The 21171-nt window shown below is 56.1% G+C and overlaps 3 protein-coding genes across 8 annotated transcripts in view; 2 read left to right on the top strand and 1 right to left on the bottom strand.

The window, feature by feature from the left end:
* Positions 1 to 74: 74 nt before the first annotated feature.
* Positions 75 to 10618, bottom strand: NUDT1 (nudix hydrolase 1). 2 transcript variants are annotated; one of them, XM_032326992.1, is made up of 4 exons: positions 10506 to 10618; positions 8896 to 9064; positions 614 to 759; positions 75 to 363 (listed from the first exon to the last, which is right to left on the bottom strand). In XM_032326992.1, the coding sequence occupies exons 2-4, from the start codon at positions 9045 to 9047 to the stop codon at positions 191 to 193; spliced, it is 471 nt and encodes a 156-aa protein (XP_032182883.1). In that variant the 5' UTR covers positions 9048 to 9064; positions 10506 to 10618; the 3' UTR covers positions 75 to 190. The 2 variants fall into 2 exon arrangements, with proteins under 2 accessions (XP_032182883.1, XP_032182882.1); XM_032326991.1 differs by having other exon boundaries at positions 288 to 759.
* MRM2 (mitochondrial rRNA methyltransferase 2) lies at positions 10600 to 15916 on the top strand. 2 transcript variants are annotated; one of them, XM_032326989.1, is made up of 3 exons: positions 10600 to 10671; positions 12409 to 12698; positions 14766 to 15916. In XM_032326989.1, the coding sequence occupies exons 1-3, from the start codon at positions 10664 to 10666 to the stop codon at positions 15206 to 15208; spliced, it is 741 nt and encodes a 246-aa protein (XP_032182880.1). In that variant the 5' UTR covers positions 10600 to 10663; the 3' UTR covers positions 15209 to 15916. The 2 variants fall into 2 exon arrangements, with proteins under 2 accessions (XP_032182880.1, XP_032182881.1); XM_032326990.1 differs by lacking the exon at positions 10600 to 10671 and having other exon boundaries at positions 12404 to 12698.
* An 828-nt stretch (positions 15917 to 16744) lies between these two features.
* The window catches only part of MAD1L1 (mitotic arrest deficient 1 like 1), a 314493-nt gene continuing 310066 nt past the window's right edge, over positions 16745 to 21171 (top strand). Inside the window, exons 1-2 of one of the 4 annotated variants that reach the window (XM_032326717.1) lie at positions 16745 to 16989; positions 19253 to 19412. In XM_032326717.1, the coding sequence (XP_032182608.1) occupies positions 19263 to 19412 (150 nt within the window). In that variant the 5' untranslated portion in view covers positions 16745 to 16989; positions 19253 to 19262. The other 3 variants (XM_032326714.1, XM_032326716.1, XM_032326715.1) reach the window with 3 other exon arrangements.

Raw genomic sequence — 21171 nt, 5'->3', positions numbered from 1 at the left:
CTGTGGTCATGGCCAGCCGTCTGGCAGCTTCCTGAGGATGGACCTGGGTTGGCCGTACCAGGGTCTGCAAGGAGTGTGGAAAAGGCAAAGGGTCTTTATTTTCGCCTCCACCCACCTCACCCCACCCCTGCCTTGGGGCTCTGAACGGGTGATGTCGGTCCTGTAGCCCGCAGGGGCCAGGGTTCTTCCTTTACAGCTTGTCCACCTCGCGGAGCGTGTAGTCTAGGATGGTGTTGGGACCCTGAAACTTGAAGTACCCCTGGAATTTCTTCTTCTGAAGCAGAAGGGGAAACCAGTAGCTGTCATCGGGCCACATGTCCGCAAAGGGGATCTGGTCTAGCTGGAACCACTGAGGGCGCATTTCTGTAGCGGGTGGAAAGGAGAGTGTGCGCATGTTCCCCCTGGGCTGCAACTGCCCATCAGTGAGCAATCCCCACGCACATCTGTGAGGAACTGGACACGCTCTGGGGTTCAGTCCTCCCAGCTGTGTCCCTGTGTGGAAGAGGAACGGGGCTTAGAGTTGGGAGCTGGCGCAGCGTCTGCCTCCCGGGACCTGGACCTGGCTTCCCCTTGCCCGCCGGGGTAGGGAGAAGGGACGGACTCCCACACTCACCGTCGCTCTCCGTGGGCGTCCCCTGGACACTCTCTGTGCAGAATATGTGCACGTCCATCAGCTCAGGCTCACCCACGAACTCAAACACGATGTGGCCCACCTTGTGAAGCGTGTTCACGGTCAGACCACTCTCCTCCTGTAGCTCCCTGCAGGTGGGGTTGGTGGCTGTTACAGTGAGGCACTGGGGGGATGTGGAGGAGCAGGGGAGTGGGGGGTGCAACTGGAACATGCGAGCACTTCCTGACCTGGCAGGACTTGACAGTTAATCTGGGGACTGTTTAAATCCTGATTCTGTTTAGAGGTTCTGGTTCAGGGCAGACAGGCCAACCCAGTTCAACAGCCCGTGAGCCACGGGGCAGCGCAGACCCGGCCGAGCTCAGCTGCTTGGGGGCCATGGGGGGAGGGCGGCAGAACTGGGACCCTCCCACCCTGTCCAGCTTCTCCTGTTCCTGTGGGCTGGCAACAGCCATGCAGATGCTCTCTGCGGGCCGTAGGCTCCAGGCACCTGGGTCTGGAACCCGAAGATCCCCTCTGCTCATGCCCATGCTCCGAAAGCACAGGATCACACACAGGTTTCCGTGGTCTCCCAAGGAGGCACTCCAACCCTCCAGCCGACGCCCCTGCAGCTGATCACAGGGGACCCAGTCCCCACCCCAGCACAAGTGTGAGGCACCACAGCAGAACCAGGCTGCCCCCGAATGTTCTGATGCTGGCTTGTTTCACAGTATCCCCAGACCACATGTTCGTGGCAGACAATGTGGCCAGCACCCCTGGACACCTCCCCAGAAGGAGCACTTGTGACCAGTACTGTGTAATCTTTGGGCTGTCTCCCTCATGTATGCCTTTACACGCCTGCAGACACAATGCATGTGCTCGTGCCCGCGGATCTCACGCGGGAGCAGAGCAGCCCCCACACCTCCCGAAGCTTGGCCAGTTTCCCAACCAGTGCGGGTCCCTAGATGGTAACAGTGGCCGGCTGACCGGTTACAAGGCCCCGGCGAGGAGTCGCTTTGCATGCACGCCTTGAGCCGCTCACGTCTGCCCAGCTAGTGGCTCCACTGCCTCCTTCACTCGTGGTCCAGCAGCCAGCGCTTCCTGGAAGCTCCATACTTGGGACTTGTGGGCTCTCCAGGCTGTGGCAGCAGTGGGGCTCTGTCTGTTCCTTCTTGGGGGAATCTCGGTTTCCTCCTGCCCTGTATTTATTTGTTTCTGTAAGTGTTCTCATTATGCCTGACCATTTAGAGTTGTGTGCGATGAAGGTTGTTTATTTTCCTTAAGCTTTGATCTCTGGGTTCTGTTAGGGACACAATGCATAATTGCTTCCTGTACTGAAATGAGAAGCCAGGGAAGCTGCTTTGCTCATTAAACACAGACACACCCACGTGGGGTCTCAGTGGTCCGATTCCAACAGACACCTTCCTCCGCGTGGCACCCACCCCGAGCTCCCGGGAAGGCCTGTGGGGGCGTCATGGCAGCCGGCTGCCACTGCAGACCAGGCCTGAGTGGTTCTGAAAGCTGGAATTTATTCACTGCCACGGCTAATTAAAATTAGACTTGACCTAAAAACATGAACATGTGTCTTCACTTGGGGGTGCAAATAGCTCCCCAATTCAAAGTCCTGGCTCCCCGTGGGGCCTCCCCCAGCACTCCGGCAGCAGGCTGGTGGGCCTCATTTTGAAGAACCTCACCTAGTGATTTCGTGTTTTGACTAGTTTTGGTTAATCTTCCCCGAATACACAGCAGTGCATGAAATATCAATAACCTCACTTCACAGGCTGGGATAATTAGCGGGGATGACAATTTCAGTTTTGCTAGAGTGTCGGATTGTATGCTCAGCTCTCCAGATGGCAGAGAACAGGGTGAGTCATGCGTTAAACAAAATGACAGCAGCCAAGTCTCTGGGTGGGTGTGGGGGTCCCCGTAGCCCCTCCTGAGGTTCTCTGAACATGGTGCTCTGCCATCATGCTGGGGGCGTCTGGTATGATGGCCAGAGAGGTGGGACCTCTCCACCCAGAGAGATTGGCCCCCTCCAGGGCCCAAACCTGACTCTGACGGGCCCCAGGTCCCCAAGTGCCTGGAACCTACACCCCCTCCCCCAAAGAATGTTGCATCTTTGCTGCTCACACAGCTGCTCCCCCAGGGATGATGGCTTATGTGGCCACCCCAGGTCTGCGGTGAGGAAACCTGCGCCCTGCTCTGGGATCCGTAAGGGCATAAGGGGAGCATGGTGGACAAGGCACGGGCCAGGCTCCCTGCAGAGGTCATCCCCACTCCTGCCAGCAGCCCAGACAGCCATCATGGCCCAGGGTTGATGCTGGAGTTGGTCATCCCTGTGGCCTGTGGGGCCCTGAGCACTAAAAATGGACTAGAGTGCCAGCGGGCCCCTCCCTCTCAACCCACAGGGGTAGGGGCACAATTCTCCATTGTCAGAGAGGTCCTGATCTCTGGCTCTATTCTGGGCACTGGGCTGGTACCCCAGTGGCCCTGGGGAGAGGAGCTGGGGTTCCTGGAGAGGGCACCTCCGAGCTGACCCCAAGTCCAGGAGCCAGTGTGGGCCCGTGCAGCCCGCTGGGTGGACTGTGTGGGGCCAAACTTCCTTCAGCCTCAGGGTAGGCCTGCCGCTGCTTTCGTGAAGAATGTATGTGGCACCATGGCCTGGCCCTCTGCTTCTGAGCATGGGAACCATGCCTGCTCTGTGGCCAAGGAGGATGTCCTCCAGGGGGAGCAGGTCCTCCAGGGGGAGCATGCTGCCTGCAGGGGCATGATGTGCCCTGTGGACACCAGGGGGCAGCCGGGAGGAAGCGCCCTCCAGGGCCCCACTCGTTGGATGAGGCCTCCAGAGTGTGAAAGATTCCAAGCCTTTGAGGACAACGGGCACCTTTAGAACATGGCTGTGAGTGAGCCTGACAATAAAAGTTCGCTGACTCCATGAGGGATGTAATCTCTGGTGAGGCCAGGACAGAGCGACAAGTCCAGGGCCACGGCGGCCTCTGTGGTCAAGCGAGTGTCTGGAGGGCAGACGCCAGGGCCCAGCACAGCAGCTCAGTTACCCATCTGGCTGCGGACACCTCTGTGTGGCACTGGGTACAGTGGCACAGGAAATGGATATCAGGCTCCATGTCATGTTGCCCTGTGATTATGCCAGAGGGGGGCTGCAGGTAGTGGAAGATGTGGTCTCCTTAACAGAAGATGCTGTGGCAGCCGGACATCGGGATGGATGAATCTCGATCTCTGTCTTCACTGCACCCCAAAATCCATTCCAAGATGGAGCGGCGGCTATCTAACACTCCTGAACATTCCAGAAGAAAACTTAGGGCAATGTCTCCTTAAGCCTGGGATAGGCAAAGATTTCTTTAAAAGAATGTAGAAATGCTGCCTTGTAAAGAAAAAGCTGTAGCCGGGATCCCATTAAGAGGAGACTTGCGCTCATCGAGGTATCATTAAGAACAAAGAGGCAAGCCACGGAGAGGAGACCGGCAGGGGGCTGCACGTGGCCGCGGGAAGACTGTGAGCCGGAGGGCATCTCGACAGAACAGCCGAACACAGAACAGCAAAGAGAACAAAGATTGGAAAAAACTGAACAAAATATCCAGGGTGTGGGACAGCCAGGAAACAGGAACCACGCGCAACGGGAACACCGGCGGGAGGAGAGAGAGAAGGACAAGAAGACGTGCCTGGGAATGTTCTCGAATTAATGTCAGACACCAAAGTACAGGTCCTGGATCTCAGCAGACCAAATATGACGAAAGTCAGACACGTTACCTTCAAAGTGTAATAAATCAAAGATAAAGAAAAGACCCAGGGCGCCTGGGGGCTCAGTTGGCTGAGTGCCTGACTCTTGATTTCAGCTCAGATCATGATCTCAGGGTTCTGGGACTGAGCCCTGCATTGGGTTCCTTGCTCGGTGTGGAGTCTGCTTGGGATTTTCTCTCTCCCTCTGCCTCTCTCCCCACTCACATACACACCCTCTAAGATAAAGCAAATAAATAAAATCTAAAAAAAAAAAAAAAAATTAAAAGAAAAAAGTCCTGAAAGGAGCCAGAGGCAGAAAGCACCTGCCCCAGAGAGGAACAGGGTAGGACTCACCTCTGACTCCTGAGACGCAGGGTGGGCAAGACAGGAAGTAGGCCAGCTAGAGTTCAGAGAAGAAACAAAACCCACCAGCCTAGAATTCTATACTCCCCTTCCCTTCGAAAGGGAAGGTGAAATACAGACTTTCTTAAAGAAAAATGGAGGGACTCTTATTACCAGCACACTTGCCTGCTAAGAAATACGAGAACAAATTCTAAGAAGGAAAGGGATAGATCAGACCTCGCATCTGCACCGAGAATGCAAGAGCGTGGAAGGAGTCGGTGAAGTCAAGATGAAACAGTTTAATTTTTTTTAAAAAAGATTTTATTCATTTGAGAGAGAGAAAGCAAGAGAGTGAGAGCATGAGCTGGGGAGGGGGGCAGAGGCAGAAGCAGGCTCCCCGCTGAGTAAGGAGCCTGACATGGGATTCTATCCCAGGACCCTGAGATCATGACCTGAGCCAAAGGCAGACGGTTAGCTTAACCTGGGTCTGAGCCACCCAGGCTCCCCAAGGTGAAACAGTTTTAACTCTTAACTGATGTTAACTGGTTAACTGATGTTAACAGGTTAACCATTTGCTCAAAGTAACAGTTAGGATGTATCTCCTTCTACCCTGTGTGTGCGCCACCCACATGCCTACATAAAGGGAACAACCACAAGGATACCGGGCTGGGGGCTGGAGTTGGGATGTCTGTTGTCAGGAGGCAGGCAAACTGCCCGTGGGACGGGACAGCGCCTGGATTAGCTGTAAATTCTGGCGCAGGTAGCAGAACAGTCACATAAGGAGAGCTGACCTGCTAAAAAAAGAGATGGATGGACTCCTAGAAGGTGCTCAGTTAACACCATAAAACCAAGAAAAGGAGAGGAAGACAAAAACAGGAACTCAGACCAAGGGTTCAGATATGAACCCAACCGTAGGAGTCTCCACTTGGAACATCAGTGGACCACACGCTCCCGTGGAAGGCAGATGGTCAGAGGGGATCAGAAAGCAAGACCACCTGTCTGCACCGAACCACGTGGATAGAAAGATTACAGGCATGAAGGATAAAACGATAAAGATTAAAAAATACAGATCAAAAGTAAGTGGAGAAAAACATACCATGTGAACTAATGAAAGCAGGACTATCCGCCTGGATTTCAGGCGTTGGGAATAACAATGGGTGTTATGTGTGGGTAAAGCGGCCGCTTCTCCACGATACAATCTTTAACATGCACGCATGTGCCTCAAAAGAGAGTCAAACGACAGCAGGCAAAAACTAACAGAACTCCAAGGAGAAATAGATGAATCCACCATCCTCGTGCGAGACTTCAAGCAGGAAATCAGTAAGGATGTGGAAGTGTATAAAGAACTACAAATCCTTAAGAATAAGACAGGCAGGGGCGCCTGGGTGACTCGGTGGGTTAAGCCTCTGCCTTCGGCTCAGGTCATGATCTCAGGGTCCTGGGATCGAGCCCCACGTCTAGCTCTCTGTTCAGCGGGGGGCCTGTCCCCCTCCCCCCACCGCCTGCTTCTCTGTCTGCCTACTTGTGATCTCTGTCAAATAAATAAATTCTTAAAAAAGGCAACCCAGTTTTTAAAAAATGGGCAAAAGATTGAGGCAGACAGTTCACAAAGACCAGACATCCAAGTGGCCCGCGGACACGGACCAGGTGCACCAGTTCAAGCCCTCGGGGCAAACACAAGTTCGTGGAGACCTGGGTCCCTCCAGAGCAGCTGAAATCAGAGAAAGTGCCTGTTGCTGATTGCACCTCTGGCGGAGCTCCTGCTCCGGGTCTTGAGCAGGACCCGGGGCTCTGCATGCCCCGCCCTGGGGAGCAGCCACCAGAAAAGCTGACATGGCACAGGTAACCTGGGACTGCTGATGGCGGTGCCCCTGGTGGCTGCCACCTGGGAACAGCCAGGGGCCAGGCACAGGACAGAGACGGCGGACACGGCTGGTGTGTGAGCTGCAGAAATGCACAGGGGCACCGGGTGGCACACACCAGGGCGCACATGCGTCACTGCACTCTTGGGACGTTTTAGAACAGACCGAATCTTCGACTGTGACAGAGGCCAGCGGACAGGTGGCCCTTTCCATCTCCTGATCGCCGTGCTGGCCACATGATGGGCCCATTTCTCAAGTGTTCCTGGTGAAGATGGGTGTAGGCAGACTTCAGGACCAGTGTGGTTCATGGAGCCTTGGGGTGTGGGGATGGCAGGGAAAGGAATCATTAGCTGTGAGGGTCAGTGGGGTCACCTAACGAGATGGGAAGTTTGTGGTGGGCGGGCAGCCAGGCGAGGAGGGAGGACGAGCTGGGGGCATCTGAGGGGCAGTGGCAGGAGAAGGGTGTGGCTGGACCCCAGGGGGCTCTAGGGGTGACACACGAGGTTGGTTTAATGGTACCGGACGCTTTAAAGGGACCTCACGCATGAGTGCGAGACAGAGACCCCGATGCAGTTTCAGGAAGGCTGCCTGGGGGTCGTGTGGAGAATGGACTCAGGAGGGAGAGGGCAGAGCAGGGAGTCCAGGTGCAAAGGGGAGGTCTGGGTGTGACAGCAGTGGGAGGCTGACCGAGAGGGATTCAAATTCCATCCCGGGGACAGAGAGCATGTCCTGCTTCATCTCCAGGAAACATTTCGTGCCTGATCCCACACCTGCCCTGCAGGAAGGCCACCATCACACTCAGTACTGAGGATCTGGGGTGAGTGAGGCTTTCTTACATATGTGCCTCGATCAGGAAATGCAGAACATAGAGAGGGCAGAAGGGAAAGGCCCTAAGAAATCAGAGGCCTGGAAGTTTGCTTGCTTGTCTCCAGGACGGCAGAGAATGGAGGTGAAGCTGTCTGTACCCCACGAGGCCCACGGTGCACACCTCTGCATGGTCCTGCCCCTCCAGCCTCTGGGCATCTGTGGGTGCTACTTTCCACCTGCCACCTGCTCGGACCAAACGTCAGGTCCTTTGGGAATTTTCCCTTTTGCCTGGTTATCTGCCCAGGCTCTTTATTCTGGATGCCCCAGACTACTGGGTGTCCACTAGGCCCACTCTCCACACACGTCCTCATGAACCCGGCAGCCAGGCTAGATGAGAGCTCGGCAGGGTGGGTCGGGACCTGTTCCCGTGTCCTGACACTGAGCAGAGCCCTAAAGATCGGTGACCCGGTGAACAGTCTCAGCAGAACAAAGACATCTGGGTGGTTGGCAGAACGCCCACTGGCACCCCCTTGTTGTCTATATTCCATGCCATTTCTTCTGCAGCCCAGCCCACCTCCGGGGCAGCTCACAGGCCCAGATGCCAGAGTATCAGCAGACTGGGCTCTGTCCCTACTGTGCTGTCCCCAGGCAGGATCGGTCACATGGCCTCGCACTTGCCAAGACCAATGACACCCTGAGGCGTGCTGGTCCTGGACCCATGACGGGGAGGTGCATGCCATGGACAGTGCAGCCATGGCTTTTCACACTGGGCTGTGGGCCAGCCATGCACCGTGAAGTCTGCTTGGTGACCGGCGATCAAAGGAAGAACAGGACAGGACATGTGTTCATGCCCCGTTACGTGGTGGGAGCACTGCTGCTCAGGGGTTGTCATGTTTAGAAAACCCTGAACTCGAGAACCACCGGGCTGTAGTGCCTGTAGCCTTCTTCCCTTCCGGGAGCCTCACTGGTATGCATGTGGGGTTCTGTTCCCTGCCCAGGGAAAGCGGCCTTAATTAAGGTTGCCAGCTTTCTTCAGAATAACATCCTAATGGTGAAGGCTTGTGTAGTGCTTGGTGACATTTACACACAATTTCATTTTATCTGCACATGCCTATGAGGAGAAAGAAGGGCAAAGGCTTGAAATCGGAGAGCTGTGTGATCGCAAACAAGCTGCTTGGCCTCTCTGGGCTTTGCTTCCCACCCTTGGGAAGTGTTGAGGATTAAGGGAGTGTGTGCATGTGCTTGAAAAGGCTGAGACAGAAAGGCTCATCATTGGCTCCCCTGAACAGACCAAGACATCCAGAGTTGGACCAGCCCCATAGCTAGAAGCAGCTGCAGCCTTAAGCCACTCCCAGCGACCCAAGCAACACAGAGCACATACCCGGCATTTGCTGCCCTTCCACACCCTTTGCGAGAGGCAGGAGATGTTCCTGTCATTCCCATTCTGCAGATGAAAGAACGGAGGCCCAAGGGCTCGGTCAGGAGCTCCAGCCTATCCCTCGGGAGCTGGTGGTGTGGTCAGGCCCACCCTTCCCTCACCTTTTGGCCCCGTCCTCGATGGTCTCTCCGTCTTGAACTTTGCCCCCGAAGCCATTCCAGCGGCCGACCCCGAAGCCTCTCTTCTTCATGCCCAAGAGCACTCGCTGAGGCTGCAGCACCAGCACCAAGGTATAGAGCCTGGAAGTGCCCATGGTCCCCTGGAGAGCCCCTGAGGAAGGCAAGAGGGCTGGGTCAGCCTGACCTGGGTGCAGATGGGGTGGGATGGAGGCCAGGGCCCGGGTGAAACGGGAATGTGCCGTGGAAGGGAGGGAGGGGAAGCCTGCTAAGTCATCTCCCAGCCCTCCCCACATGCTCACCTCTGAACAAGTGGGCTTCCGGGCTAGAAAGGGGCTTGGCCCCGCGAAGCCAGCAGCAACAGTGTCCAGGCCCCCAGCACGAGGTGGCCTTGTCAACCCCTCCTCCGCCTGAGCACAGAAGCTGGAGGGCGGTCCACCCTGGGTGCCAACATCACCATGCAGGTTAGCCCGTGGCCTTTTCACCAGTGGGGTCTTCTTCTGGCCTATGGGGATCTGCCTTCTGCCCCTCAGCAGTAGCTGACCTGCAGAGTCCCAGGGAGTGCGTAGCTCCTGAAGGCACAGAGCCCCCCCAGGAAGGCTGGTTCACTCTCCAGCCTGTGACAACCATTGCTGCTCTGGGATTTTGTACTGGAACCACAAGGGACCCCCTTCTGCTCTAGTAGGGGAGCACGGTCCTGAGGAAAACTGTGACTGCTGGAGATATGGTGGAGAGCCAAGAGCAGGTCCCCTGTCCATGCAGCCCCAGTGCAGCCTGGGGTCCACGCTGGATGAGGAGCAGGAGGAGGGATCCTTTTGGGAAGTTCCCGTGTCCCCCAAGGCACTTTCAGCTGGGTCTGGCGTTGGGGGTGGGTCTCTATGCCTGTGTACTTTGTCGTGATGTTCATGAGCTCTGGCCCAGAGCCCTGGCTTCCCAGTGAACTATGTTGGTGACGAAGAGGATCCTGGGAGCGTCAGCGACCACTTAGGAAGCACTCACTATGCGCGTCTCAAAAAGTATTCATTTAACAAACCCAACAACTCCGTGAGCTAAGACTTGCTTTCTCCATTTCCAGAGGAAGAAGTGGAAGCTGAGAGGCAGAGTGGGCTCAAAGGGCAGACTCGATGCCCCAGTCTGGGTCTAGCTCCGCTGGTGCACAGATACCGGAAGAAGCCGCTGGAGTCCTCGGAGAGCCTACCTACGGTCAGGGGCTGGGAGGCTGTCGCAGATGGGGCGGCCCTATCTGTTAGCCGTGGGGTCCCAGTCTAGTCACTGTAGACGGAGGCCCCTTCCCAGGGCTCTCAACGGTGATATCCGCCATCCGCAGAACCCCAGGCCGGCCTTACACAGCGCGGAGGCTTGGGACATCAGGTCCCCGGGCTGCGAGACCGCGCAGTCCCGGATCCACTCCTCCGACCTCTGCTCACCTGGCCCCCCGCCCCCCTCCCCCCAGGTCCCCGAGCCCTGCCCTCTTCCACCCGGTCCTGCTATCACCCGGCCCCGCCCGCCCCTTCCCCTCTCCCAGGTCCCACGAGTCCCCCAAGGGTCCCGATCACTAGGCCCCGCCCCCGCGCCTTCCCCTCTCCTCAGCTCACCAGACCCGGGCTCTGCTCCCGTGCTCTCCGATCCCTGCTCTTCCAACCCGCGTTCCGCGCGCGCTTTCGGAACCCGGGCGCTGCTTCCGGGGGCGTGGCCTCGGGCCGGAAGTGATGCAGCTACTTCCGGCGCGGGCGGCCGCGGCGGGTCTGCAGCTATGGCTCGGTGAGTGAGATCAGAAGGTTGGTGCGGTTGTGCGCGCAGCCGGCATTTACGGAGCGCCTGTTGCAAGCGTGAGGCGGGGAGGAGGAGCGGCCAGGGACGCGTCCCAGGTTCCGGCGGCGGAAACGGGGCGTGGACGCGGGCATCCCCGGCGAAGTGCCTAGGAGCGGACTTCCAATACGAAGCCAGTATTCGGGACGGCTCCCAAGGAGTGGCGGGCGGGCGGAGGGGGCAGGTGAGGGGGCACTGCAGGTGGAGGCGTGGGGGAAAGAGTTGGGGGCAGGTGAGGGGGCGCTGCAGGTGGGGGGGGAAAGAGTTGGAGGCAGGTGAGGGGGCGCTGCTGATGTAGGGTGGGGAGAGCGGACAGGGCAGGTGAGGGGGACGGTGGAGGGTGGGGAAAGAGTTGGGGGCAGGTGGGGAGACGCTGCAGGTGGAGGTGAAGCTTGCGAAGGGCACATCAGGTCTGACGGCTGCGAGGGCTCCCACGAGTGGCCATTGTGCTTAACCCCAGACGTGGGTGGGCGCTGGGGGTCAGCTGGCAAATCTGCAGGTCCAGGTGGGTGTGACTCGTTTCCAGCCTTTCCCCCAATTGTGGAAGTTGGTTCTGGGGCTCAGGACTGCTCTGTGCTCCTCGCAGGAGACCCCTTACGCTTTTTGAAGGCAGCAGCAGTTGCAGTTGGTGTGTCCCGATCTTGCCAGGATGCTTTGGTTGTTGAAGGGGCTTTGGCCTGGAGCCATGGGGATGATGGTAGGTTCTTTCCATCAGAAACGTGGATGCAGAATTTAGAAATATAGAAATATGTAATATGAAATATAGAAATATGAAATGTGTAGGGTGGTGCTGTGAGTTCACTAGGGGACGTCGGGGGAGCTCCTGGCAGTCGATAAGCTGTTAAAAACTTGACTTTGCCAAAGAGACTTGGAAATGGTCCTTCACCTGGTCACACAGGTAGAGTTCAGCTGCATAAGGTGGTGTGACCGGTAAGGCCCTGTGTTGGCCTCTGCAACCATGGAGCTAAGTGAGGCCAGGGCCTGTCCTTGGGAGTTCTCTCGCAGTCCCACAGAGCCCAAGGGAAAGTTGTACTGGGCAAGGAGGAGTTACTGTCGTTGGTATTAACAGTAGTATTAACCAGGGCAGGAATAACGTTGGTTGACACAAAGTGACTATCAGTGATGTTCGAGTCTTCTTTCTGAAGTCCACGAGTGGAAGACGGTTCTTCCCTACAAGGTGACGACTGCTGTGCTGGCTTGCTTGGGTGCTGTGAGAAAGCAGCCCAGGCCGGGCGGCTGGAACGGCATGGACTTCCGTCTCCCAGTGCTGGGGGCTGCAGGCCCAGGTCAAGCTGTGGGCAGGGCTGGTTTCTCCTGAGGCTCCTCTCCTTGGCCTGTAGATGGCTGCCTTCCCCCTGTGTCTCCACCTGCAGTCTTTCCTATGTGCACGTGTGTCCCTTTTTTAATGAAGACACCAGTCATACTGGATTCGGACCCGTATGGTCTCATTTTAACCGAACCACCTCCTTAAAGACATTTCTATTTTGAGGTACTGGGGTTAGGACTTTAACACATGCATTTGGGGAGGGACTCAGTGCACCCCATTCCACCGGCTTTTGGGTTGGGTAGCTTGCCAAGTATCCTCCCCCCCTCGGGCCTGCAGGCACCGTCTCTAAAAACATGTGGTTTGAACCAGGGAGCCTCCTGTCCCTGTGACGCCAGCCCGTTTGCTCCCTTTTTCTCCATGAGGTCCTGGAAGCTGATAGGTGCGACCCTTCGGTGTCAGAGGTTTCATGCTGCTGGGAGTCACTGCAAGGGTCGGACCGGGGCTGAGCACCTGTGGCTGACGCGCCATTTTAAGGACCCATTCGTGAAGGCTGCGAAGGTGGAGAGTTACCGGTGCCGAAGTGCCTTCAAGCTCCTGGAGGTGGACGACAGGCACAAGATCCTGCGGCCTGGCCTCCGGGTGTTAGACTGTGGGGCGGCCCCCGGGGCCTGGAGCCAGGTGGCCGTGCAGAGGGTCAACGCTGCGGGCACAGGTAAGGCCCCTGACCACCCTGGGTCAGCAGGCGTGAGCCAGCTGCCCTCCACCAGAGAATTTGGGGGTGGCCAAGCCACTTGGTGGCTCGTTTGGTAGTAAGAAGGGTGAAAGTAGAACACTGATGTTTTTGAAACGACGGACACGGTAGAAGGCTCTAGTGCAGGTTTAAAGCACCTTAAATCACACCATGTTTGTGCGTACATCAGTGCGTCGGCGTGCCCCCTTCCAAAGTTTGCTTTTGCACACATAACTATATATGTATGTTTTCTTTAATAAAATGCTAGTATCTCACATCCACAATCTTCTTGCTGATTTGGAGCTCTAATGGAGCTGGGTTTTTTCACCTACTGATACACTGACATCTTTCTGCAACAGTACAGCTGAATCAACCCCAGGGGTTTCCAGGCCCTGGTCCTCGAAGCCCAGGGGTTCCCCACAGTCCCGCTGGGGCTGTTCCAGGAGCACCTGCCGCTGGGGCTCTGGGTTTTCCCCTCCAGCTTGGCCTGAGGGACTCTGCTGTTGCCGTTTTTAATTTTAGGATATTGTCAAAAATTTTCTATATGAAAATGGTTCCCCTGGCTAATCAATGGGGATCCTATACCCTCAGTTTAGAAAACCACGTTGTCCCTTCAAATGCTTGTGCAGAGCTCCAGAGGACTGCTGTCTGGCACTGCTTGGCCAGCCTCCCCTTGGGCACCAGCGTGCCTCCCAGGTCTTCTGCTAGTGTGTTTCCCTCCCTCTCTTTCCTGCTGTAAAATTGGAGGCTGCCACCATCCCTGGCATTCTGTGAACTAGGCCGATTCACAAGAGCCGCTGTCACATGTTGTCCTACTGAAGAATGGGGTTCAGAGGAGTTTGCTGGTCTACTGAAAGCAGAGGCTGGGAGTGCCGCTCCCTGCATTCACGTCTAAGATTCAGCCTCGTTACTGTGGATGGGATGCCTGCAGGGGCTCTAGAACAGGTGGGAAAAAATGTTTTTAGCTCAATAAATATTGCCTGAGTGAAGGAATTTGTGTCAGAGACTTCAGTTCCTTTTCCTACCACTGAGCCTACCCACAGATCCAACAAGTGATTTCAGTGCTTCCCATCCCTGTAATTGCTCTTCAGGAGAAGGATAAAGGTGGCCAAGTTTAACCTACAGGAAGACGTGTGGATAAAATGATTGGGTTTCTTTTCTTCCCAGAAGTTGTGAAAATGCATCCCAAGCCATTTGTCTCTAGTGGACCTAGAATGTCCTCCTTTCCAGGGATGAAAATGGTATTTTCTCCTTTGAAAAATGTACTCTACAAAGTACCTGACTTCCAGTCTTTACATAAAGTAAAACACACATTACCCCGCCATGGAATAGCCTCTGCTAAGCAGATGGAACCAGCAAATCTATGATGCACCCTGAACTGGTGCCCCCCGCTCCCTGTGGGTGCTGGCAGAGTGGGGGCCCTCCCTGGTGTGGGGGAGGACCTCCGACGGGGACACCTGGGCCGTGAGGGGGGAGACCCACTTCTGGGGGCTGCTGTCCCGCAGGCAGGAGGGGGTCCTGCTTGGGGCGAGTGAAACAGTGGCGTCTTTATTGCGCCATCGGTGCCGCTGAAACCTGTGCGAGGGTTTGGGTTCTGTACCTTGTCTTCTGCCTGTCTCTGTATCCCTTTCTTGGCTTGTTTCTGGTAGCTTCTGCATTGAAAGCAGTTGGGTTAAGCTGGAGAGCGGATGTGTTGACTGCAGAGGTAGTAGATATATTAGTGGGTCCCGTTCTGTCCTGGCTTGTCAGAATGGCTACTCAGGTAAGACCTCTCACAGCGAGCAGGCCCCAGGAGGTAACATGACGTCCTGTGCTCTGGGACAGGTGCTCTTCTCCAGGCCCAGATTCCTCCCGTGCAGACTGAGGACTGCCTCTCCCTGCGCTATGTCTGTGTAGACAGAGGGAGCTGGGGAAGGGCCTTGAGTCTACTCTCTTGAGTTTGCTCCTGTCCTTCGTCCTGACGTCCTGAACTTTTATTTCCATTTTTCTCTTTGTATTTCTGAGGGATGGTTCAGGATGTAAATAATGGACTCACTTTCTCTTCTTTAGATCCCAGTGCTCCCGTTGGCTTTGTGCTTGGGGTTGATCTTCTTCACGTGTTCCCCCTGGAAGGAGCAACTTTCCTGTGCCCCGCTGATGTGACTGACCCAAGAACCCTCCAGAGAATCCGAGAACTGCTTCCTGGAGGGAGAGCAGATGTGATTCTGAGTGACATGGCACCCAATGCCACAGGGATCCGCAGCCTGGATCACGACAGGCTCATTGGCTTGTGCTCGTCCCTTCTGGACCTCACTCCAGATGTCCTGGAGCCTGGCGGAACATTCCTTTGCAAAACGTGGGCTGGAAGTCAGAGCCTGGCGTTACGGAAGCGACTGACAGGGCAGTTCCAGAACACCAGAACAGTGAAACCCAGAGCCAGCAGGAAGGAGTCGGCAGAGGTGTACCTCTTGGCCACACAGTACCAAAGAGGGAAGGATTTTGCGGAGGACTGAGAGTTTCTTCTGTCATTTCTGAGCCTTGTTCACTGCAAGTGTCATCTGAGCTCTTGCCAGGAGTGTGGCAGGAGGGCGGGGAGTGGATTCAGGGCTTGACTGGGGATGCAGGAGGCACGATAAGTGGACCTTTGTTTGAAGCCAAAAAGGTACAACAAAACAATATTCGCTGGCCGGGATGTACCATCAGAAACCGTCTCTAGGATGTGATTCGTGAGGCGGAGAGGAAAGGATGAAAGGACAGTGGCAAGGTGCTGGCAGCACACTTGGGCCTTGGTGTGACCTTCATGTAACTGTCACATCACAGAGAAAGTCCACTCCTGCCCCTGGACCGACTGACTGCAACAGTCAGTCTTCTCCTTGTCATTTTGCTTATATAGTGCTAAGTGTGCAGACCTCAACTTTCCACTCTGGTGGATGATACGTTAATCCCATCTTCAAGTAGCGGGAGTTCCCCTGCGGTTAGGGAAGGCATTTGGTGTGAGTTACCCATGGGGTGGATGTGCTTTGTTTTGTTCCTGGAATCCTGGAGGGGTCCCCAAGACTGGCAGTGGCCCGAGCAAGCAACCATGTAGTGTGTGCATCTATTTCCTTCTACTCTCTTCCAGGAACTCAATGAGGCTTTACAGAACAATGTAGACTGTGCGATTTTAATGGATTTCCATGCTTTTAAGTTTGTTTTTATAAAAGTTGGTTTCTCCAAAGCCATTTCTTGGAGGCTTGCTCATCCCTCATGAAGAGTGTATTGACTGTATCACTGATTAAATCTCAGGGATAGGGCTGCGGGAGAGTCCAGGAAGATACCCATAATCTCCATGAGGGCCTGAGATCTCAGTCTAGCACTCTGAAGTGGCTGAAAGCCGGATTTAGCATTTTTCCATTATATTTGGTGGTGGTCAGTTATGTCTGAGACTCCCCTGTCCTACCCCCAGCACTTCCCCCGTTCCCATCCTATTTCATACCCTGGGGGGCATTGCAGATCTTCCAGACCCTGGGTGTGTGCAGACCCTCCAGAGCCGCGGGGGGGGGGGGGGGGGGGGGGGGGGGGGGGGGGGGAAGGGGAGGGAGAGGGGAGCATACCCTTCAGACTCTGACCTTTGGGGCACAGTGCAGACCCTGCAGACCCCCTGGGGGGTGCATACCCTTCAGACTCTGGGAGGGTGTCAGACCTTTGGGGTGCAGTAGACCCTACAGACCCTGGGCGGGTGGTTGGTGCAGATCCTCGGGTGCTCTGTCAGGGTGGGGGCTGACAGGGAGGAGGAGGTTCAGGAAGGACGTTGACCCCCGTTACTAGACGAGGGTCTCTGGCTGTAGGAGCTCAGAGGGCCCTGGGAGGATAGCCTAGGAGCAGAGTATTTTGCTTTGCCAACGAGCCTAGAGAAAAATAAAGATGTATTCATTCAAGTCAGTAGTGCAGCAAAATTTTAGGAATTGTCAAGAGCAGGAAAGTTTGGCCCAAGGAGGCCACCGTTGGGCGGTGCTATTCCACACAATACGGTGAGAGGCCACTGTCCCATGGGATGTCCGTCCCACTGTGGGGGTCGGGCTCCCCGATCGGCCCGCTGGCTAGCCTGTGGTGAGAGTCCTCCGGGCGAGGTCTCCCGGGGGCCGGCGGCTCCGGGGTGCACACGGGGCTCCCAGGACTCAGTGGTGCACGGACCTGAGTCTTTACGGCGGCTCCTGCCCAAGTCTCGCGAGAGCACGGCGGCAGGTCTCGCGGTACGCGGGCGCGGGCGCCGAGGAGGGAGATCTGAGCGGCGGCGGCGATCGCCGGGTCTGAGGTTAGCTGCCTGGCGCCGGGGTCCACGGTGGGCGCCGGTGGGCGCTGGTGGGTGGTGGGCCGGGGCAGGGGCCGGGGCCGGGGGACGCGCTGGACGCGCTGTACGTGGGCGCTGTCCCCTTTTCTTGTCTGTTGGCCTCCTCCCCGCCGCGCTCGGTCCCTCGGAGCGGGGCCGGGGTCCCAGTCGGATTCTCTGGTGGCGGGGAGCCGGGTGAGGGTCCGGGACTGGTGTCAGAGCGGGGCCAGAGCGGGGCCGGGTTCCGAGTCGGCTTCTTTGGTGGTGGGGGCCCGGACCGGGATCAGAGTCGGACCGGGACCGGGGTCGGAGCGGTACCGACTTCTCTGGTGGCGGGGAGCGGGGCGGGGGCCGGGACCGGGACCGGCACCGGAGCGGGGTCGGCTTCGCTGGTGGCGGGGAGCGGTGCGAGGGGCCGGGACCGGAGCGGAGTCGGAGCGGAGCGGGTGTCCCAGTCGGCTTCTCTGGTGGCGGGGAGCGGGGCGGGGACGGGGTCCGAGGGGGGCCGCGGTCCGAGCCGTCTGCTTTGGTGGTGGGGAGAGGAGCGGAGGTCGGAGCGGGGCAGACCCCGACTCGGCGCCTGGGGTCTGGCGGAGCCGGCCCTGTGCCTGGAGTTGCGGTGGCAGAAGTACTGGTTCGGTGCCCAGGCAGAGAAGGGCCGCTGACAGGCAGCGTGCTCTGCGCGCGCAGCCCAGGGGTTGTGATTTCCCCGGGCTTGGGTTTCTGTGGTTGGGTTGCTGAAGATTGGAGTCTGTGGCATAAAGAGGATGGAGTTTGAGCTGCTGCCTAATCGCGTGCCTTGTGCAGCGGCTTAGTTCCAGGCAGTTGAAAACCTGTGTGTGCTCTTCATTCCAGTGGATTACATGCATCAGTTCTTACAGGGGATGGCCTGTCCTGAACAGAACATGGTGGCTAAGTTTCCCATTAGGGGATGGAGAGTATCGCCCCAGTCTAACCTGAGGAACAAAGGGGTTTGCCCTCTGGAGCAGACCTGTGCTATCTCCTGCCGCTTGGGCCTGTATCTACCAGGCTTTCAGCTCTCAGTGCTTGTCCTGTTCTGTCTCCCAGCCCGTTTTCCACTGACAGTGTGATTGAGAAGTGGTTAAGACAGGTGTGTTGTCCAGGATGCAAACGTGGCCTACAGAGAAGGGCTCTGTTCTCCTCGAACTGGAATTCAGAGTCAAACTAAGATTCCTCACTTTCTTCCTTTGGGGTGTTGGCTGGGAGGCGTTTTCAGTCTAATATTTGGGAAAGTCCAGGGCGCCTGCGTGGCTCAGTCAGTTAAGCGGCGGCCTTCGGCTCAGGTCACGATCCCAGGGTCCTGGGATGGAGCCCCGCATCAGACTCTCTGCTCAGTGGAGAGCTTGCTTTTCCCTCTCCCTCTGTCTGCTGCTCTGCCTACTTGTGCTCTATCTTTCTGTGAAATAAATAAATAAAATCTTTTAAAAAAATCCTTAGGATAGTCTGTGTGAGCAGGCCTTTTACCTAAGTGAAATGTGGTATGTACCTGTAGGAATTAATACCTTTGCTCATTAACTGTACCTGGGATGTTACCCACCCATTGGTGGGTGGGCGGCCGTCAGGCCATGGTCAGTACAGGTTTGGGGATGTGGGTTCTTTTTATTTTATTTTAATTATTTATTAGAGAGCAAGAGAGTGAGCACAAGTGGGGATAAGCAGTTTTCCCTCTGAGCAGGGAGCCTGATACGGGGCTGTATCCCAGAACTCTGGGATCATGACCTGAGCTGAAGGCAGACGCTTAAGCATGCCCTGGGGGTGCCCCACAGATGCTGGTTCTTTGCTGTTGTTCATGCTCTCTCCTCCATGCCCTGGCTTGTGCAGTCCAGTGCACACTGGACTTTAGACGTAGACCTGGGTTCCAGTCTGTTCTGTAACTTTCTGAAGTGCCACTTTCATGATGTGTGAAATATGTGCAGAAAGACCTAGTTGGCCCGTCGTGCTGCCTGAGATGTCCTGTGTGGAGTTACAGGCAGAGTGATGAACCGTGTGCCAGTCGCAGCCCTGCCATCTGGACATGTATGCTGGACACTCGTCCTCGTGGCATCCTTGCCAAGTGGCTCTCAAATTTACAGATGAGTCTTGGCTGCCAGCTAACTGCAAACATGTGCTTATGAACAGTAGGGTCGTGTAAGGACTCAGAGAGAGCCCTGGGAGAGTGGGGCTGTTGGTAGAGCTCATGGTGCCTGCAGAGGCTCACGGTCACCCCTCCCTTGTCTTCCTCCAAAAGCAAAGTGGCCATGGATGACCTGGGGGAAAACACCACTGTGCTGTCCACGCTGCGGTCTTTGAACAACTTCATCTCTCAGCGTGTGGAGGCTGGGTCCGGCCTGGATGCTGTCACCTCCGCCCCAGGTTCTCTGCAGACACAGTATCAGCAGAGCATGCAGGTGCGTGCCCTAGGGTGCGGGGTGGGGTATGTGTGTGTCTCTGGGTAGAAGGTGTATGCCCTGGGATGCGGGGGGTGGTCTCTGGGTGGAAGATGGGTGCTGTGGGGTGTGGGGGGGGTTCTCTGGGTGGAAGGTGTGTGCCCTGGCAGTTCCTTTTCCAGCAGGAAGTACTTGTGAGTGCCTTGTATGGGGGAGTGTTCTCTGGGTAGAAGGCACCTGACCTGGGCGGGGGCCTGTTCAGGTGCCAGGTAGTTCAGGTGAGTGCCCTCCACGTGGATGGGTCTCCAAGTAAAGAGAAAGACTGGGTGTGTCTGTTGGCAGATCTTGGCTTCCCTCTGCCAGGATGTGCCTTTTATAGTTTTGCTGTAAGAAGTCTTATTTTACTTCATTTAGCGTTCTTAGCAATGCTTGCTGTAGACCCATTAAAGAGGGGCCAGGTCTCCTGGAGGACTTGAGCTTCCACAGACTTGTGGGGTCAGTCTCACGGGGACAGGGGTCACTGGGGCCACACGAGGAGGGGGTGGTGTGTGCAGCCTGGCCCCGGCCCCTGCCAGTCTGCATCACTGCCGTGTCAGGCAGCTGCTGTCCCCTGCTTCTGCAGCGGGAGCTGGTCCTTGCTAATGGCCTGGGACAGAGACAGTGGTGTCCTGTGGCTCTGAGAGCCCTGAGGAGGCCCAGGCAACCTGTGCTTAAACAAATGCTCCTGTGTTTGTGTGCATGTGTTTGCTGAATAATTGAGTGATTTTTGTTTGTTTAGTGGACAGTTACTCACTGCCATTTTTTCCTAGAGAATTTTTTATTTCAAAATTGGATTTTTTAACGTTTGTTTTTGGTGTCAAAGCACTTTTTGGAAATGACAGTAGTATTTGTTTTTTTGTTGTTGTTGTTGTTTGTTTTTTGTTTTTTGTGTTTTCTTGACTCTTGCTCACAGGAAAAATAAGTTGACAACTTTAGTCTAAAAAATTGTTACAGTTTTGTTGATGCAAATGTCTGGAAACTTCTGGCCAATCTATCAGAACTATAGGATTTAGAATTTCAGAGGCCCATTTCTCACTAAGCTAGTGCTGTGGAAGGCCGCCTCTGTGTGGGGGATCCTTAGGTGGATGCCCTAGGCAGAGTGAGCTGGTCAGAGTCTTATAGCTGCAGGACCGGTTGGGGGCCCTGATCTGGCCCTGTGCTGTCCCCACACTTCCAGCAGCGGTTTTGTGCCCTACCCAGCCACCCCAGACAGCAGGTGAGGGAACTGAAAACCAGCAGGTCTGCAGAGTCTGGCAGTCCCCACCCCCTGCCCTTTCTCAATGCTCCTGTTTCTCTGGGAAAGGGTTTATAGTCTGGCTGTGCTGCATGTCAGCACGTGTGGAGCTGGAGCGGGTGGCCAGCACCAGTGCCAGGAGCTACGAGGTTGGTTTAAATAGAAACGTGTTTCAGTTACTGTCCTTCAAATGCAGTCCCTGTGCCAGGAAGATGTGGCCACGGACCCGTCTCTCTGGGGCTCCTGGCAGTTGTGCAGTAGTGCCCACGGGAGCTGGGGGCCACCATCCTTTGGAGAGACTGGGCCCTTGCTGCACGCTGAGATAGGGAGGCCAGTCAATGAGGCAGAGGGTGGGCTTCGGAACCCCCACACTTCAGCCGCTGTGAACTGAAATGAGAGAAAATGTCAAAGGATAAAGGAAGTGTGGACTCAGGCCCTTGAAGAGTGTGTGAGGGGTTGGGTAGAGCAGATGCCTTTCGTCTGGCCTGGGACTTCTCAGCCTCGGTA

Source organism: Mustela erminea, chromosome 20, assembly GCF_009829155.1.
Source record: "Mustela erminea isolate mMusErm1 chromosome 20, mMusErm1.Pri, whole genome shotgun sequence".
Taxonomy (NCBI): domain Eukaryota; kingdom Metazoa; phylum Chordata; class Mammalia; order Carnivora; family Mustelidae; genus Mustela; species Mustela erminea.
The sequence above is the reverse complement of the archived record's forward strand: the minus strand, read 5'-3'. Positions and strand labels throughout refer to the sequence as shown.